Source organism: Dendrobates tinctorius, unplaced genomic scaffold, assembly GCF_039654945.1.
Source record: "Dendrobates tinctorius isolate UK_male_01 unplaced genomic scaffold, ASM3965494v1 ptg000070l, whole genome shotgun sequence".
In the NCBI taxonomy this organism is placed as follows: domain Eukaryota; kingdom Metazoa; phylum Chordata; class Amphibia; order Anura; family Dendrobatidae; genus Dendrobates; species Dendrobates tinctorius.
The window spans coordinates 71,654,685-71,675,393 of record NW_027361738.1 but is presented as its reverse complement, the minus strand read 5'-3'; the positions used below and the strand labels follow the sequence as shown (position 1 = coordinate 71,675,393).

Here is a 20,709-nt window from a genome sequence, read left to right as displayed (position 1 = left end):
CGTTCGAGATGCTCAAAGCACGTTTCGCATAATGTCGCTTCTTCATAGGTATTCCTTGTTTCATATGGCCATATTACAGGATTTGAATTTACTGTTCTTTTGATATTATTAATCTAATTGTGTCCTGACCTAACCCTCAACCAATTACCCGGGGGTATTTCATCACTGATTTTATATGTACCCCTCATTCTAATTATGTAACTGAATACGAATTTGTGAATTATAGATATATTTTTTTCTACAAATATAAATAAAATGGAAAGTTTAGTATCAGTATAGACTCTAGTCCTCCTTGTACACAAATTAAGATTCTGGTTTTGGCTTTTATCCGAAGCCATGTAACAAGGCTCGTTAAAGGGTCGATATTGACTTTTAGGATTTCTACTAAGAGTTCCACTAGAGTTCAAGTCCTCTTCCTCTCTGAAGAGACAATTTATACATTAAAGAATATGGACGAGAAATGTAAATTTATTAGTATTTTTTTTTGCAGATATTCATTTTTTAGTCCTTTTGTTTCTGTAACACAACAACCCAACCGGGAAAATCAAGTTAAAGAGATTTTCCACTTCTAATGTCACCCCCTTTCATATGTCCTAACTGTTCCCATCAGTTTGCTAATATTCTTCTATTTCCTGCCCTGCTTTTGTACACTTATCTCTGTGTGGGTCATCTATCTTCTTTTGTGATTTAGAGTTTTAGTTCAATGGTTTTTGCTGTAATTTTAACAAGTTGTAATAAATGAAAAAATTACTCTGTAACTTCTTAATTGCTCTTAAATACAGTGCCCTATATATAGTCATAAACTACTGTATCTAGTGAATTACGCTTGATGCTCTTTATGATGGCGATTGTTAACTTTTCTCATCTTTTACATTTGGCCCAGACCACCATGACAACTTCTTTGTCTGCAGGGTTTGCAACACAAATACATTTTTCTTCTCATATCTCCAGCAACATCTCTAGACAAATTTCAAATGTTGCTGCTAACCCTAATTATATTGCAGTCCCATTTGCAGTGTTCCTGTTGGATGGTACAGCGACCTCAATACTTCAACATTATGTTATTAATAGGGATGAGCGAACCTGAACGGGAAGGTTTGAGGTCCTTATCAGTCATCTAGAGTGTACTCTGCCATGAACATAGACTTTTTACTGTACATACGGTTTACTGTTCGGATTCGTCAGTCAAATAAAGCTTGTTGAAAGGTTGCAGCACAACCAATCAAAATGATTTTAGACTGTGCACTTTTCAAAGCCATCACATCCATGCTAGGTAACAGCATGGCTGTGATTGTCCAGCGCAGCACATACAGTTGCTATTTCTAGGCCAAATAAATAAATTTTCAGGACTGTTGTCTGTTCTACTAGTGTGTCAAATAAATAATTGTCATCAGCCATCTCATTGCCATTTATAGGCCAAATAAATATTTTTTCATGACCGCTGCGTGTTTTCTAGTAGTGTTACCAAAAAAATACAGGCATCAGCCATCTTGTTGACATTTATCGGCCAAGAAATAATTTTTCTGGACTGATGTGTGTTTTTTAGTAGTATGGCAAGTAAATAATTGCCATCAGCCATCTAGTAGACATTTCTAGGCTGAAAAAATAATTTTTCTGGACCTCTGTCTTTTCTAGTAGTGTGGCAAAGAAATATTTGTCATCAGCCATCTTACTGCCATTTCCATGCCAAATAAATATTTTTTCAGGACCAATCCAGTCCACAGGACTGGCGCATAGCAAATGTAGTACCAATAGTCAAAAAGGGCTCTAAAAGTGAACCTGGAAATTATAGGCCAGTAAGTCTAACCTCTATTGTTGGTGAGATATGTGAAGGGTTTCTGAGGGATGTTATTCTGGATTATCTCAATGAGAATAACTGTTTAACTCCATATTAGCATGGAATAATGAGGAATCGCTCCTGTCACACCAATCTAATCAGCTTTTATGAAGAGGTAAGCTATAGACTGGACCAAGGTGAGTCATTGGATGTGGTATATCTTGATTTTTCCAAAGCGTTTGATACCGTGCCACACAAGAGGCTGGTAAACAAAATGAGAATGCTGGGTCTGGGGGAAAATGTGTGTAAATGGGTAAGTAACTGGCTTAGTGATAGAAAGCAGAGGGTGGAATAAATGTTATATTCTCTAACTGGGTCGCTGTGACCAGTGGGGACCGCAGGGTCGGTGTTGGGACCTATTCTCTTCAACATATTTATTAACGATCTGGTAGAAGGTTTGCACAGTAAAATATCAATATTTGCAGATGATACAAAACTATGTAAAGCAGTCAATACAAGAGAAGATAGTATTCTGCTACAGATGGATCTGGATAAGTTGGGAACTTGGGCTGAAAGGTGGCAGATGCAGTTTAACAATGATAAATGTAAGGTTATACACATGGGAAGAAGGAATGAATATCACCATTACACACTGAACGGTAAACCACTGGGTAAATCTGACATGGAGAAGGACTTGGGGATCCTAGTTAATGATAAACTTACCTGGAGAAGCCAGTGCCAGGCAGCGGCTGCCAAGGCAAACAGGATCATGGGGTGCATTAAAAGAGGTCTGGATACACATGATGAGAGCATTATACTGCCTCTGTACAAATCTCTGGTTAGACCGCACATGGAGTACTGTGTACAGTTTTGGGCACCGGCGCTCAGGAAGGATATAATGGAACTAGAGCGGGTACAAAGGAGGGCAATAAAATTAATAAAGGGGATGGGGGAACTACAATACCCAGAGAGATTAGCAAAATTAGGATTATTTAGTCTAGAAAAAAGACGACTGAGGGGCGATCTAATAACCATGTATAAGTATATAAGGGGACAATACAAATATCTCTCTGAGGATCTGTTTATACCAAGGAAGGTGACGGTCACAAGGGGGCATTCTCTGTGTCTGGAGGAGAAAAGGTTTTTCCACCAACATAGAAGAGGATTCTTTACTGTTAGGGCAGTGAGAATCTGGAATTCCCTGCCTGAGGAGGTGGTGATGGCGAACTCAGTCGAAGGGTTCAAGAGAGGCCTGGATGTCTTCATGGAGCGTAACAATATTGTATCTTACAGTTATTGTTAGGTTCTTTAGAAGGACGTAGATCTGGGGATTTATTCTGACAGAATTTTATAGGCTGAACTGGATGGACTAATGTCATTTTTCGGCCTTACTAACTATGTTACTGTTACTATGTTAATGTGTGATTTCTAGTAGTGTTGCAAATAAATAACTGACATGAGCCATCTCGTGACCATTTATACACCAAAGAAACAAGTTTTCTTACTGGTGTGCATTTTTAGGAGTAGGGGAAATAAATAATTGGCATCAGCCATCATATTGCCATTTCTAGGCCAAAGAAATAAATTTTCAGGACCTCTGTTTGTTAGTTTTCTAGTAGTGCTGCAAATATATAACTGGCATGAGCCATCTCATTGCCATTAGTAGGCCAAATAAATAATTTTTCTGGACCAGTGTATGTTTTTTCATAGTATGGGAAATAAATAATTGGCATCCACCATCTTATTTGCCATTTCTTGGCCAAAAAAATAATTTTTCAGGACCACTGTGTGTTTTCTAGTGGCAGAACAAATAAATAGCTGGCATCAGCTATCTCGTTGACATTTATAGGCTAAATAAATAATTTTTCTGGATCTGTATGTGCTTTTTAGCAGTCTGGGAAATAAATAATTGGCATCAGCCATCTAGTTGCTATTTCTAGGCCAAATAAATAACTTTTCTGGACTGCTGCCTTTTCTAGCAGTGGGGCAAATAAATAATTGTCATCAGTCATCTTGTTGCAATTTTTAGGCCAAAGAAATATTTTTTTCAGGACCGCTGTCTCTTCTAGTAGTGTTACTAATAAATAAATCTCCTCTTTCACTATTTCTTCGTGAGTAGTGTTTAGAAAAAACACTTCTAAAAATGAAGGGAGCATCAAACAGGGGAAGTGGACGTGGCCGTGATGGTACTATTGTAGCTGCTGATCGTGTAGCTGATGCAGGGAGAGGAAATGGGGTCGTTTTGTACCCGCTACGTGCCCAAATACAACACTTACCTCTGGTGCACACAGATGACAGAACATTATGCGTCCTTCGTAGGCCCCGAATACTGCTGCACGAATGGTGAGGTCACAAAATGTTAAAAAGTTGCTAAATTGAATGGCTGAGAGTGGTTCCAGTTCCTTCGCATTATCTTCCATCCCATCCACTGCAGAAAGTGCACAGATGGCACCTGAGAAACATTGATGCCCGGCTTCCACCTTACCCCTTTGCAAATCAGCCGAGCAGTCTGAGCCTCAAGTCATGAAGCAGTCTCTTCTGCTTTTTGATGACTCTGCTGGCTGTGTTTCCGTGGCCCATCCACCTGCCCCAGAAGAGAAAGAGACTGAGTACACTGATGCTCAACCTCTTGTTAGGTTGGAGTATGAGCACTTTGGAGGGGTAGTGCATACGGTCAGTGAACCAACCCAGCACATGTCAGATGATGATGAAACTCAGTTGCCATCTGCAATGTCTTTCTGCAGTGAGCAGACTGGCAAGGAGGGTAGGGTTGAGGAGTCGGTGAACAATAATGCGGGGGATGATGAGGTCCTAGACTTCACATGGTGTGGAGGCAATCCTAGAGATGTGTGCAATTCGAAGGAAGAGGAGGCTGCCACACTGCCCCAGCAGACCTGCAAAAGAGAGAGTAAAGGGCCTGTCACACTAAGCGATATCGCTAGCAATATCGCTATAACGTCACTGGTTTTTGTGACGTTATAGCGATATTGCTAGCGATATCGCTATGTCTGATACTTACCTCCGACCGCTCCCCCGCTGGTTATCGCTGATCATGCGAGAAAGTCCTGGGCCGTTTCTCGTCGTCAGCTTCCTGCTGTGGAGACGAGCGACGCGTGGACGCGGGCGGGAGGACGTCGGGATCGCCTCGTCTGACAGGTAAGTAGCGACCCCCTACCCCTGCTATGTCACTGGTGAGATCTGCCTGTGTGGCAGCTCACTAGCGACCACTTAGCGATGCACCAGCGATCCTGACCGCGTCATATCGCTGGTCGGGATCGCTGGTGCATCGCTAAGTGTGACAGCACCTTAAAGTGCAAAGGCACATCGGGCAGCCCCTAGCCAGTAAATCAGCTGCTACTGCCCACCGGGCCACTGAAATCAGTACACCAAAGACAGCTCAAAAGAGCTCTCTGGAGTGAACATCCACAGGTTCTCTCATCACTAGTTATTACTATACTTATCCTCTTTCCTCCCCAAAATATCCAGAATGTACCTCTGAAAACAATATTGCCAAACTGAAAGTTTCAAATAGATTTTAATAATGTTCCCCACAGTGAAAGTGCCATTTGAATTCATAAACATATGAAAACGCTGAGCCTGTTAGTGTCACAGACCACAGGGAAATGCACACACGGTATCTGGTCCAGGAGCAGGAGCCAAGGCAGAGGAGCTGCTTCCGTCTAGACTTACCGTGTGTGCGGCGTGGCTACTGCGAACGCCAAGGAGGGCTGCAACTGCAATGCGGCGTAGGGCACGGCCGCTAGTCGACAAGGCTAGGAAGCAGGCGCAATGTCGGACGCTAGAGCAGAGATGCGGTGTGCACAGTGACCTAAGGCTTGCCACTGACTGGCGCTCACTGCTGCACTAATTCACTATCCACATGCGTAATATCAGAGGGAAGGGGTTTCAAATGAGTCAGTCACCAGAGTCATACATCCGTCACCATTCACACATTTAGCTTGAAAAGTCTATACTAGCGCATGGCCGAACGGTCATGCGTGCTTTTTTATACCCGTGCGGGACCTTCCAGATCTCCGAGATGGACCAATGAGATCTGGAGCAGGACCTGGGTACATGACTCCCAATCTCCAATGGGAGATCGCTTCATGAGCATGCCCAGTAGGAGCACAGAGGAACTTAGTCTCTGGAGTGGTCTGCTGCAAAGTAATCTTCTCTGCAGTAGATAAACAGCAGGAGACCGCAGAATGTGAGGCTCTGGATTCCTGCAGAGCAGATGCAGAAACCAGACACCTTACAGATTGTGCCCCCCATGTGTCACACACAGTAATAGTGACCCCTTTTTAGTTACACACTCAAGTAGGACCCACTGTGTGCTCACTAGAAATTAATATTGCCCCCACTGTGTGCCCTTTATGCCCAGGCAATAATATTGCCCCCATAATGGTAAAAATGCACTTTGAGTGCCTATCTGAGTAATCATGCCCCCCTTAATTTCCATTTAAACCAATAATGCCCTTTTCAGTGCCCCCATAAATATAATAATGGCACGCTTGCGTCACACCCAGTGGAAAAAATAAAACTTGTAGTCATCTAATCTCTCTTTTGTTTTTTTCACATGTAACTGTGCCTATGTGTAAAATTTATTTGGAATGGATCACTTCAAAGAAATACTATATTCAGAACACATAAAAAACATTTTTTAAAAATTCCAACTATGGTAGGGGAGATGGCCTCCAAAAGGTAAAACTATGGTGTCTTATTAGCAATGCAACAACGGCATAACTATAGTGGGAACAAGGGTTGCAGCTGTATTTGGCCCCAGAGTCTGTAGGGGCCTAAAAGGTTTGGCACTTATGAAAAGACCAATATTATAGACCAGTGATATTTAGGGGACCAGTTGGATTTGGGCCCAATGGCTTCAAGTTTATCCATGGGGAATAAAGTATGCAAATTAGCTAATAAAAGTAAAATAACCTGCAAGTGCCACCTAATGGTGGTAGCTTGCTTATCAGTCAATGGTAAACCTTTTAACAAGTTTTGCTAGATGACCAGGAGAAACAGGTAAGGTAAAACCTCATCGCAAATAGGTATTTTTGAGTACTTGACCCTCTTCAAAGCCCTGTCAAGAAGTTGCCTTTATAGGTCAATCTCCTCATAGGCTCACTAGATGAAGTGGATCCTCAAAGTCCAAGGTCTTGGTGAGCACACAGGGCTCAAGCATTGTTGCAGCAGACAGGTCCAGGAGATTGCAGACAGGCAATGGAGGTCCTGGAGACTACAGACATGCAGCAGAAGTCTGGAAATTGTGGGCAAACAGGAGGCCAGTAACAGGTAGCAGAGGTCTTGGAAGGCCAGGAACAGGCAGCAGAGGTCCTGAAAGCCACAAGCAGAAAGTAGGCATACTGAAAGCCGCAGGTGGGCAGGAGAACAATAACAGGTAGCAGAGGTCCAAGAAAAAAACTTGAACAGTTAGCACAGATGCTAAAAGCCACAGGTGGACTGGAGATGCCCTGGAAGCCGCAAACAGACAGGACACCAGGATCAGGTAGCAGAGGTCCTGGAAGACCGGAAACAGGTAGCAGAGGTCCTGGAAGCCGCAGGTGGACAGGAGATGTCCTGGAAGTCGCAGTCTGCAGGAGATCAGAAACAGGTAGCAGAGGTCCTGGAAGACCGGGAACAGGTAGAAGAGGTCCTAGAAGCCACTGGTGGACAAGAGATGCTCTGGAAATTGCATTCAGAGAGGAGACCAGAAACAGGTAGCAGAGGTCCTGGAAGACCGGGAACAGGTAGCAGAGGTCCTGGAAGCCATAGTCATATAGTAGACTGAAAACAGGTAGCAGAGGTCTTGGACGTCCGCAGGTGGATAGGAGACCGGGAATAGTTTGCATGACTCAGATACCCTAAAACCCTAATACCAAGACACAGGTGTGTGTCTTGGTAGTCTTTATATAGATGTAGGCAGATGATTACATGGAATCACGTACAGCCATCTGCAAAGCCCAACATGGAGCCCAACAGAGCTTAGCGGAAAGTGTGAGGGGTGCAAAGCCCGGATACGAGACAGTTGCGTAACACCTCTTTTATCCATTATTCTACCACCCCATCACAGTAAAACCAGGCTCAGACAGCCATATAAATAATTTGACCACAATAACAAATTCTGTTAGGTTTTCCATGCAAGCTAATGCTCCATGTAAAAATTTGCAATGCTATGTCCATAGTTGGTGTCACAAGATTGGAGTCCTTAACGAATGAAATAATCCATTTTTTATCTTTCATCTGTTAATACTGAATCAAAATTGGATGCATAGTTGGCACTAGTCAAGGAACTTGGTGAAATACCAGTCAATTCACATGCATTTGTCTACTGTTCCCAGTCAGTGGAGCACTTTATGACATCTGGTCTGACTCAACTTGAAGAACTTTGCTCAGCATAAACAAGTGTATTCAGTCTGCTCATCATCAGAAGAACCTGAAGCTGTTTACGTATGGAGCCAAGGAATTTGTGCTTTTGATGTGTAGCTTCTATTTAAAGCCTACATTGATAACTGGCTTCAATTTAGGAATGCTCCAACTATTAATGTCATCCTGTGGAGTGGAGCAGGCCTATCAATCTGATCAGACTATTTTTGAATCATTGTATGTTCTGAAATAGAAGTATAATGGAACATTAAGGCTGCAGAAGGACTTCATAGAAAAGTGGTGGCTTAGACATAATTGAGGGCTCTTGTGGTTTGTTTAAATTCCAGATTCTAGAACTAAACATTACTACACAGTGAAATTCCTGTAGTCCGGATTTATCCTGAACCGACACATTCTCAACTGTAAAGCAACCCAGGTTATCCTACAACACAGAAAAAACACAGAATAGATTCAGCAGCAGTCTTAAAAGGAATCGGTCATCAGAAAACAACCTATTGTTTTAATCAGTTTTTCTCTTATATGTATTTTTTTTAAAAATCACTAATGTTTTTTTTTCATATCATGATCTTTCTTGAAATAAAAAAAGAATCTGCTGATGCTGGCAATATCATTCGACAGTCTAATGTGTATGGGGATCTCTCAACTCTGGTCTTACAAATAATGTTGGGTTAGAAAATTATCCCATCTATTGAATTTTAATTGCCAATTCTGAGTCTTGGAGTGACTCTCTTATAGAGGACACAGGAACGCTTGGTCAGATCGAGCATTGATGTATATGGGGGGTTGGCAGAGATATGAGAGGATGGTTGTTTGACTGACAGCTACCTAATATGTATGGACACCTTTACACATGTTGTGGTACCTATGGGGGGGTAAATCAGCTAGTATCAGCACACTATGCAGCTACTATGGGGTTCTTTAGTTTGTGGGCATGGTGTCCCCCTGATATCTCCCTTATATACAAATAGTAGAAGTTGGAAGCAATGGCATAGAGTTGACTCATGTGTCAAGACCACTCCATACCCAGCAGATGCTGCAATCGAAGCTATCTCTAATTGCAACAGCATAACCACTGTGGTTGTTGTGTTGAACAGCGACCATGGCATCTATGTAGTCTAGAGGGATCCACTATTTTTACTATTGCCCCAATGTCATGTGTTTGCAAGAACCTGATTGGGGTTACTTTGGGGGACCAATATGAACCCTTGTTATAGGACCCCATGATTTTATGTGCGCCCTTAGTTTTAATGTTTTAGATCTTAAATACGCAAAACATTATTTTTTTTCTGGTTACTGGAATTGGTGTAGTAAGTTTTTTTTTTCAATTATTATGCACATTCTTTGAGCTAGGATAATTTCATGTTTCAGAATTTTCTAATCATATTCCAATATTTTAAGCAGGGACTATCACTAGTGAATGGTCACCTTACACATTCCCACGACCTCCCACTGGAATCCCACTTGAATGACCAGTCAAGAAAAGCCAAATCAACATCTACTATTCAGCTAGTAAGTCTTGAGATGTGAAGGAGCAACATGAACATGGTGTCAATAAGTGACTGTGATTGTTTTAATGTATATTATATTGTAAAGTTAATAGCATATCTACAGGATAGTACAATGCAGATCTGATTTATTGTACTATGAATTTCAGAAAGTAGCTCCTCAGAACCTGTCCAAACAACAAATATGTCATTAATATATTTCAGCCAGCAGACAAATGTGCATCCAATATGAAGTATCGATGAAATTATATTCTATTGCCGCCATGTAGATATTAGCGTAAGTTGGTGCGACATTAGAGCCCATGGCGGTACCATGGCACTGTAATAAAAAATTATCTTAAAATAAAAAATAATTATTGTACAGTGCAAATTTCAAAAGAACAAAATAAATTGGAATTTATTGGGCACACATCCAGAGCCAGACAAGACATCCTCTTTTTGGCATACTTGCAACTACAACCTACGTATCAATTTATTTGTGGTGAGTTGCTGCCCTAAACGTGCTATTAATCAGTGGCCTTTAACAGGCTAAAATTGGTCTTCTAATTGGACCTTTAAGTTAAAGACAAATTTTTCATTAATTCTTCTGAGATAGGCGTTACTCCTATGATTTTTAGATTTAGTAGAGTGTGACGTTTGTCATTTTGGAACTTTCCATGAGTTGGATGGACGTTATATATAAGAAGAGGTCATAATGATTGATATGAAATGTAATGTAATTATTTTGTTTTCCATTTTAATAGTTTTGGTTTAATCATATTTTTAGTATGTCATGTATTACTACAAATTGCATTGATGGGTAAAAATATTACATAATGACCAAAAACTATGAAGAATAGAGCATGAAGAGACAAAATGCAAAAACAGCGCAATGTTCACATGTATTGAATGGGTCTTTTAAAAATCCTAATTATATCTATGTAGCACGGTGCCCACAGTAAAATAATGAAGCTTAAAAAATTACATAAACACTTGCTATATGGTAGATGTGCATTTTACAACTATTTTTTGTGATCTTTCAGTTTATTTTTAATTTATATTACGTTTCTCACGATTATTTTTATAGAGGAGTCCAGAAGACTGTGAACCTACAGATGGGGCAATAGCAGATATTACTCCAGTGAATCTCAGAGTTAGAAAGAAACGTAAGTACACTGGAGATAGAAATATTAAATATAAGTAAAGAAAAGGAAGCATTAACCGATCATACTGTAATTGCCACACAAGTCTTGTTAAAGTGTCAACATTCATTTTTAGGGTAGTTACTATGGATGAATGAATCTTTCAAAATTCAAGTTTGTCAGATTTGCCAAATTTTGCCATGTAGTTCAATTCACAGCTTGTCAATTTGTGATCATTTGAAAGCACCCCATAGCCTCCAATTGCTCTGAAAAATGTGTATGACACTATTTTCTTTTTCTCAAATACTAATTTTCACTGCTGTGCTGTCACACACTATTTGTACATTTTCTTCAGTGTTTTATCTCCCTATCTCTATTTCTGATCAGTGACGTCCTCTCACTGTCCAGATTCACCATAAGACAGCCGTTCCATTTCCTGATTCTACTTTATCACTGGCTATGGTAGTCTTCCTTTATTGGCTGTGCTATACTATGTGATGTGAAAGGTCATGTGATTCTTTTCTGGCTGATGTAATGTTCTACAATGTGTAAAATGTCGCAGCTATTTTAGACGATTCGAGCTAAGCAAATTGCAATTGAGCCACACGAACACAATTTAAACAAAAGATCAGTATCAGGGACTAACAAGGTTCTCAATTAGTGCCAAATTCTTTGGTCAGGCAAAAATGAGTCAATGTTTGGAAATGAAAATGATAGAGGCAGAGAAGATATACAATTCAGGAGAACACCAATGTGAGCCAGAAGAAACACTGAAAGGCAACGGTAATAAAATATTATTGTCCTTAACATAAAAATAATTATTTTAGAAGTTACCGTATTTTTCGGACTATAAGATGCACCGGACAATAAGACGCACCCCAAATTTTTAGAAGGAAAATAGGGAAAAAAATAATAATGTGTCAAATGGGGGTCCGTCTTACAGTCAAAATTCAGCTTACCAGGGAAGGGATCCGTCACAGGTGCAGTGGTCTCAGGGGTCATTCAGTGGTCCAGACTGGTGCGGTGGTGGCGGCTCTGTGCTGGGGCAACTGGGCCACTGTGCTGGGGCAGCTGGGGCACTGTCCTGGGGCAGCTGGGGCACTGTGCTGGGGCAGGTGGGCCACTGTGCTGGGGCAGCTGGGCCACTCTGCTGGGGCAGGTGGGCTCTGTGTTGTGTTGGTGGTGGTGGCGGCGGGCTGTGCTCTGGTGCAGGAGTGGCAGCTCCGATGCAGGAGCAAGCGGCTCCGCCGGCATTTTCTCAAAGGCCCCGCACATCCGTTGTTGGCTGCTGCCATGTTTCGGTGGCCTCCGGGAACATGGATGCCGTGAAGATGGCCGCCGGTCCGTGGACGGCGCATGCTTACGTTCAGATCTCGTCCTGAGATCTCGGGAGACGAGATTCAAATCTTGGCAATGAGATCTGAACCTGAGCATGTGCCGTCCCCGGACCGGCGGCCATCTTCTCGGCGTCCATGTTCCCGGAGGCCACCGCAACATGGCAGCAGCCAGCAACCGATGTGCGGGGGCCTCTGGGCTTTGAGGAAATGCCGACGGAGCCCCCCATGGAGACCAGAGAGCTGCTGCCCCTGCATCGGAGCACAGCCCGCCGCCATCACCACTCCACAGAGCCCCGCGTCACCCGCACCAGCGACTAGCCATGGTCGCAAGTGAGTATATTGCGACCATAAGACACCCCCCCACTTTCCCCCAAAATTTTGTGGGAAAAAAGTGCATCTTATGGTCCGAAAAATACGGTAGTACCTATCCATCTGATAGGAGATAACTTGCTGATCAGTGGCAAGTCAACTTGCAGGAACCCCCATTAATCCCGAGAACCGAGATTTGAAATGCCCCATCTGAATGAACCGGTGGCTGGACTTGACCACCGCTCCATTCTTTCTCTATGGAGCTGCCAGAGGTAGCGAAATACAGCTCTCCTTTTCTTCTGCAATTCTCTTGGAGAATGGATGGAGCTTTGGTGCGCATGCCCTTCCACTTGTCCATTCAGATGGGGCACTGCAGAGCCTGTTCTCTTCATCTGTGGGGATACCAGAGATCGGACCCCCAACTAATCAGCAACGTATCCTATGGCTAGGTGAAAACTTCTAAAGAAAGGAATAACTCCTTAAAGACCGTGATAAAAAGGAGATAATAAAAGGGATGTCGAGGGGATGAAAAATGTTTTTAAAGAGCTCAGACAAGTGTACAATAAGAAAAGAATGCAAAATTGCAAGCACAGATCCTCGCGGCTCTGTGTCAGTGCTTACCTGCTCCCCGCTAGTCACTGATACAACCAATCACTGGCTTCAGTGATGACTTTCTTCAGCCATTGATTGGCAGAGCAGGAATTGTAAGGGGGTGAAGTGCAGGATTAGCTGGGGGAGGGTTGCCTCCTCTGCTCCATGCCCGGAACCATTGAGCAGGACAGCAGGTTCCCCGGGGGACAGAAATGGAGCCAGGGACAGGAAGTGAGGCGAGCTGAGAGCGGGAAAAGTGCACAGGCTTTGCTCAGAGCAGCCGGGGCAGGAGACAGGAGAGAATGCTGACACAGACAGGGAGAGAGATAGATCTCCCGTTCACAAGTCAGAGACCGGGAGACCGCGCACAAAGACTGCAGACCGTGAGTATGTGAAGCCAGTTACTGCAGTAACAGCAAAGTTGCCTCCTCTTCCTTGTGGAAAGACTGAGACCAGCTCTAAGGTGGAGACTGGTATAGAGACTGTGCCCCGTGATAATACTGTGCCCTGCAGAGAGACTGCGCCCTATGATAGTACTGTGACCTGTTTAGAAAGACTGTCCCTCGTGTGAAGTCCCGGTAACCGCGGTGTAAGTGCGGAGCCCCTGATTCCGGTGAAAGAGTATTGCTTTAGAGTTGGAGAGAAGGACTCGGAGCAGAGGGGACATCGTTTGCTTCGTACCCCTCTGGCTCCTGCAATAACCCCTCATATCTCGGCTGGACATTGCTAAAGACACGGAATACAGAGTGACTTCAGACGACAAGCGCTGCTGGTGATTTGGCGCCAAAGTGGGAGAAGAGTAACTCTTCAATCAAGACCCCCTTCAGACTGATAAGTTCCTTCATTGGAAAACTTCTCATAATACTGTTTATTTCTGTTTATGCTTTTTTGACTGCTTTCAAAACTTGTTCTCACAATATTAATATCTGCACTGTTTTTTATTAGTATTATTCCCTGTAAATAAACCTCCCCTTAACTGTTGGTCTGTCTGTTCCGTGGTGACATATGCAGCACCTGCACGTTATTACAGAATTTCCAGGCATTTCAGGTTTATCAAGAAGTAGGTTGAGTAGAGACCTGTAGGGAGTGGATAAGCATCGAAATGATAGCTGCGGAAAGTCGATGATGGTTACAGTTTTTTATACCAGTCTGAGGCCTTTTAAGAATAGTTCTTATATGCCGGCCAATCTATTTGAAACCAGTATAAAGAATACATACTGTATATTGACTAATGTGAAACAATTAAATATGATGGCAAAAATTATCTTTTATACTTTTTTTTTTCTATTTTAGATAAAGGAATAACCTTGTTAGCAATAATGATCTTGGTTGGAGACAGTCTGCATAACTTTGCTGATGGCATGGTTATAGGATCTGCATTTTCATCTTCAACCGAAACAGGCGTGGCGACAACTATTGCAATTCTATGTCACGAAATCCCCCATGAAATGGGTATGTACTTCAAACCACTGATATTTATATTACAAATATATGATTGTAAGGAATAGTGTAGTGACTCATGCCGAGGGAGTACACTAGTAAAACACATGACACACTCGGGAAGATTTACTAAAAGTGCCTAATATTTACACAGAGTAAACTTAGACAAGACAGTATTAAGTGGCTCCTGCTGATTAATACATTTTGTGTATTTTTCCTTTTTTACACCTCCTATTATTGCCTTTTTTTTAGTCAAAAAATGACAAAATTTTGACACAGCGTTCCACCTTACCTCTTTCCCACTAAGAAAAGAAAAGCCCATGTGAACCCTACGATACAGCCTATATACTAAATGGGCATTATTCTTCCAAAATTAATAGCAATTCTTAGAGCAAACACTACTTCATACATGATAAAAATTAGTTTGCTCTTTTAATGTACAAATGCAAAGAGACAGTAATAGAATAGAAGCATACAGAGATAAAATGGAATGTGCACATACTGATATAGGCAAGATTACCACCACATACGAAGTAATAGAACAAATAAATAAAATAAATACTCGGCTTGTAATTTCCAAAATCTCCTAATCTTGCTGGAGTGTTCTTTAATATTATACACTTCATGAATATAGTCATTCCATACATAAATTTGGGCTGTTCATACATAATATGAAATAGCCAAATTCATAGCTACATAATAAGTAAAAAGCACTCCCTGTGTCCACCCTGCTGAATCATACCCCTCAACAGTTCTATGTTTTGGCTCATGCAGACGAACGTATGCAGACGAACGTATTTGCGACAAAACACTAGATTGCACTCGGACCAAGGTTAGGGTAACCGTTACACCTAGCGATGCACCAGCGATCCCGACCAGCGATATGATGCGGTCAGGATCGCTGGTGCATCGCTAGGTGGTCGCTAGTGAGCTGCCACACAGGCAGATCTCACTAGCGACATCACTGGGGACGGGGATCGCTACTTACCTGTCAGACGCGGCGATCCTGCATCCTCCCGCCCGGCTCCACGCGTCGCTCATCGTCACAGCAGGAAGCGCCGCAGGAAGTGACTGACGAGGAATGGTCCAGGAGCTTCTCGCGCGATCAGCGATAGCCAGCGGGGGAGCGGTTCGGAGGTAAGTATCACATGCAGCGATATCGCTAGCAATATCGCTGCAACGTCACAAAATCGGTGACTTTACAGCGATATTGCTAGCGATTTCGCAGTGTGTAACGGGGGCTATAGTCTGTGGGGCTATCTATATATATAATTGCCTTGTAATGTTTTCATTTCCTGTTCTGTCCAGATGTCACTGTATCTCAGAATCCAAGTGCAGGAAGTTCACTGACCGCCATATTGGGACACCCAAATGATGGGTGTCTCAATATGGAAACTGCTGCTGGTACCAACCTATTGCGCGGTACCACCAGCGGAAAACCGTCGCATTGTGCCTGCGCGAATTCCGCGCAGGCGCAGTGAATAATTTGGCTGATCCCGGAGGCAGAAGTGCGACCTTCTACAGGCAGAGGAAGCCGGTCACATTAAAGGGGTTTTCCCATGAAGGAAAGTTCATTTTAAAAATTGTCTGTGTCTGACTGTGTATGGAGCATACCACATCTCCTGGGCAGGGGAGGAAGCAAAAGACAATACTGACATTACAGCATGGGATCATAGAGGATTCATTTTGTGAGGTAAAATATTTCACTGACTGTTTTTAAACAATACTTTACCTCACAAAATGTATCCTCTGCGATCTCCTGCTGTAATGTCAGTATTGTCTTTTGCGTCCTCCCCTGCCCAGGAGCTGTGGTTTGTACTGTACATGGTCAGACACAGGGGTGAGAGAGACAGAGCACAGGGGGGAGACAGCTCAAACGGGACAGCACATGAGGGGAGAACACAGCACAGGAAGGAGACAGACAGCAGACGGGGGGATAGCACATGGGGTAGACAGGTCAAAGAAGGGAGCACAGACGGGAGAAGTCAGCACATGGGGAAAGAGAGAGTGGATAAGTGGGTGAGCACATGGGGGGAGAGATTCTTAACGATGCAAAGCCTGCCCCCATCATGACATTACCGCCTCCATCTAGTACACATAGAATCATAGAATAATAGGATGTTACAGTTGGAAGGGATCTCAAGGTTCATCGTTTTGAACCCCCCTGCTCAATGCAGAATTCAATAAACCATCTCAGATAGAAGTCTGTCCAGCCTCTGTTTGAAGACTTCCATTGAAGGAGAACTTCACCACCTCTTGTGGCAGCCTGTTCCACTCGTTGATTACCCTCACTGTCAAAAAGTGTTTTCTAATATCTAATCTGTATGTTCTCCATTTGTAGACAGCTATTAAGCTTTTCCCAGATCCTTTAGCCGTTCCTCGTAGGACATATTTTGCAGTACGCTTAGCATCCTTGTAGCTCTTCTCTAAACTTGCCTCAGTATTTCAATGTCCTTTTAACAATGTGGTGTCCAGAACTGGACACAGTATTCCGGATGAGAACTGACCAAGATGGATTAGAGGGGGATAATTACTTCACGTGATCTAGACTCTATGCTTCCCTTAATACATGCTAGAACTGTGATTGCTTTTTTTTGCTGCTGCATCACACTGTTGACTCATGTGTAGCCAGTGATCTATTAGTATACCCAAATCTTTTTCACATGTGCTGTTGCTTAGTTCTATTCCTCCCATTCCATAGTTGTAATTTTCGTTTTTCTTGCCCAGATGCAGAATCTTGCATTTCTCCTTGCTAAATACCATTCTATCAGTCAGCCATTGTTCAAGCTTATCTAGATTCTTCTGAATCCTATCTTTGTCTTCTCTAGTGTTAGCTATCCCTCCTAGGTTTGCATTGTCTGCAAATTTGATTACTTTACCATCAGTTCCCTTATCTAGATCATTTATAAAAATGTTCAACAACACTGGGGCCAGGACAGAGCCTTGTGGTACCCCACTTGAACATTTTTCCAATTGGATGTTCAACCATTTATTACCACTCTTTGAGTAAGATCACTGAGCCAGTTATAAATCCACCTAACTGCCTTGTCAATTCCATACTTGGTCTTTTTTTTCAATAAGGATAGTATGAGATACTTTATCAAATGCTTTGCTGAAGTTGAGATATACTTTATCTACCGCATTTCTCTGATCCACCCAGTCAGTGATTCCATCATAGAAGGAAATTAGATTAGTTTGGCAAGACTTGCTTGCTACAAACCCATGCTGGCTCTGGTTAATTGCTGTATTCTTAAGAAAGTACTTACGTACATGCTGTTTAATAATATATTCAAATATCTTTCCTGAAAGGCTCACTGGCTTGTAATTTCCTGGCTCCATCTTCTTTCCTTTTTTGAAGATAGGGACAACATTTGCCCTTCTCCAATTTTCTGGGACTTCTCCTATTTTCCAGGATTTTTCAAAGATTCTCTAGTAGTTCTATCATTTCCTTTGCTAACTCTTTTAGTCCCCTGGATGTAATTCATCTGGACCAGGAGATTTAAATAAATTTAAATTATTTAAGTGTTCCCTCACCATCTCTCTGTTTATGGATGGAGTGGATTCTTTTATTGCTTTGATGGCACTGTGAAGATCAGTTGATGTTATGTCTGCTTTTTTCCTCCATTTACATCCGATTTTCTGATCACACTTGGCCATGCCAGTCAATGACTGCATAGAAAACATGGATGGAGAATTTTCCATTTTCTCCATGTCTGAGAAAATCAGATCACATTGTATTCAAACTTTGATCATCGGCCCATTCTCTCGGATTAGAGAAAACACGATGGTGTGACATTAGTCTTTCAATGAGTTCTCATGAGAGCTTTCCCACACTGTAAGATTTGGCAATCCTGAACATAATAACCTCTTACTTACTCTACCAACTTTTTATAAAAGCTCTGCTGTCCCTTATGTTTCTAAGGCTACTTTCACACATCAGTTTTTCACCGTCAGTCGCAATCCGGCGTCGCCGGATCCGGCAAATGTTATGTAAATCTGAATGTGACTGATCCGGTTTTCTGCCGGATCCGTCATGCGCATCCGACCAAAAAACGGATCTCATCCGTTTCAACCGTTTTTCGACGCATACGCGGGATCCGGTTTTTAAAAAGCCAGCCCCTTGGTGGGCTTCCGAACGGGATTGGCTACTGAAAAACTATATATACCGTATTCCTACAGCCCATCTTTGACAGGTTGTAGAGGAGAAAGTGCAGGTTGGAGAGAAGAGCAAATGACTGGCGAAGATGGATGTTGTGATTGGAAATATTTTGAAGAACTTGGTGGATTTTACAGCGGAGGCAAATCGTTTGAGGGTGAGAGAAGGAGAGAGCGAGACAGCAGCACATCATGCATCGTCGACGTTGTTTGTGGATCCAACCCATCACAGCCAAGAGAATGACGCATGGGGTCTATTCTACACTCTGCATGGACCTTAGACGAAACCCAGATAAATTTTTCGCATATTTTCAGATGAAAATGGAGAATTTTGATTACTTGGTTGAGCGCATAGCACACCGCATAAGAAAATCGGACACCTATTGCCGCTTCTCCATTTCACCGACAGAGCGTCTGATGGTGACTCTAAGGTAAGCCACATTTATTGGATATGCTCGCATCTGAGCACACTTTCACTGGAATTTTGTTGGTGGTACTTTATATCTCCAAGTGTTATAGCTGATTTTTGGTATGTATGCTGTGATTTGGAACTAATAATTTTTTTTTTTTATTTGCCCATAGATTCCTTGCAACTGGAGAATCCCTTTCAGCACTCCATTTCCAGTACAGACTTGGGATTTCCACCATATCTGGAATTGTGAAGTACACATGCCGTGCACTGTGGGACTGTTTATTTGATGAGTTGGATTGAAATAGCTGACAAGTTTCAACAGATATGTCAGTTTCCTAATTGCTTGGGCGCTGTGGATGGGAAACATATCCGCATTGTTAAGCCATCAGGATCCGAATCGGAATTTTTCAATTACAAGAAATATTTTTCCATTGTCCTCATGGCAATCGCTGACGCACAGTATAAATTTATTGCAGTGGATATCGGGGCCTATGGCCGCTCAAATGACTCTCAAGTTTTCAAACTGTCTGCCATGGGGCGTAAACTGTATGGAAACACCTTCCAGTTCCCACCCCCTAGACCGCTGCCACAAACATCTGGTCCACCTATGCCATTTGTCTGTGTAGGGGATGAAGCCTTCCAGCTGTCAGAACACCTTTTGAAAACTTACTCTAGCAGAGGATTGACAAGAACAAAACGCATTTTTAATTACCGCCTCACAAGAGCAAGAAGAATGGTTGAATGTACCTTTGGTATTCTGACAGCCAAATGGCGGGTCCTATTGACTGCGATCAACCTCAAGACAGAAACTGTGGACGAGGTGATCAAAGCTTGCGTGGTACTCCACAATTTTGTTCTCTGCAAGGAACCCATTACCATTGAGGACACCTCTGAAGAAACCACCTTGCAAGATTACCAGAATATTACCACTAGAAGTTCTGTGACGGTGTCACGAATGAGGGACAATTTTGCACAATACTTTATGTCACCTCAAGGAATACTACACTGGCAGGATGACAGAGTGTGAAAAATTTCTGCCCTTAACCAAAGTTGTGTACCTTCTGTACCAACAGTATACCTTTGCCAACCAAACTTGGCTATGTTGTCGTGGTTGAACTATTTTTTACCTTTTGGCTACAGGTGTGTACCTGGTTGTGTTTTATTCAAAGTATTTCACCTGTTAACAAAAGTTGTGTACATTATTAGTAAATCACCAACAAGATACACAACTTTTTATAAAAGGTGAAATAGTTTGCTTAAAACACAACCAGGAACACAACTGTGGCAAAAAGGTAAAATCTTGTTACCTTTTTCCCACAGTTATATACCTGGTTTTGAATACCTTTTTTCCTTTAAAATACCCTGTATTATACCTTTTAACCTTTTAAATACCCTGTATTAAACCTTTTGGTATACCATATTTCGCCACAGAAATAAATCACAGACAACCATTTTAAAACAATAATTTAACTTTTATTGATAAAGTTATTTTGTAAAAAAAAATGTTTTAATAAAATGTTTTGAAATTTTATAAAACTTTTAGAATAAAGCTTTGAAACAACAACATTGGTCATTTTTATTGAACACAAAATTATAACTTTGTGTAGTGTGTGGTGGAAATACTGCTGGAGGGGCTGCGGGACACTTCGACACTGGGAGTGTGGAGAGAGGACTGGGA

General features: G+C 42.2%; 1 protein-coding gene across 3 annotated transcripts in view; it reads left to right on the top strand.

Annotated features, from left to right (window-relative positions):
• Nucleotides 1–20,709, top strand: part of SLC39A12 (solute carrier family 39 member 12) — a 66,207-nt gene that overhangs the window by 27,383 nt on the left and 18,115 nt on the right. For 2 of the 3 annotated variants that reach the window (XM_073581866.1, XM_073581863.1), the window contains exons 8-10: nucleotides 9,560–9,670; nucleotides 10,733–10,811; nucleotides 14,318–14,476. In XM_073581866.1, coding sequence (XP_073437967.1) covers nucleotides 9,560–9,670; nucleotides 10,733–10,811; nucleotides 14,318–14,476 — 349 coding nt within the window. The remainder of the gene's footprint in view (nucleotides 1–9,559; nucleotides 9,671–10,732; nucleotides 10,812–14,317; nucleotides 14,477–20,709) is intronic. The other variant, XM_073581864.1, reaches the window with a different exon arrangement.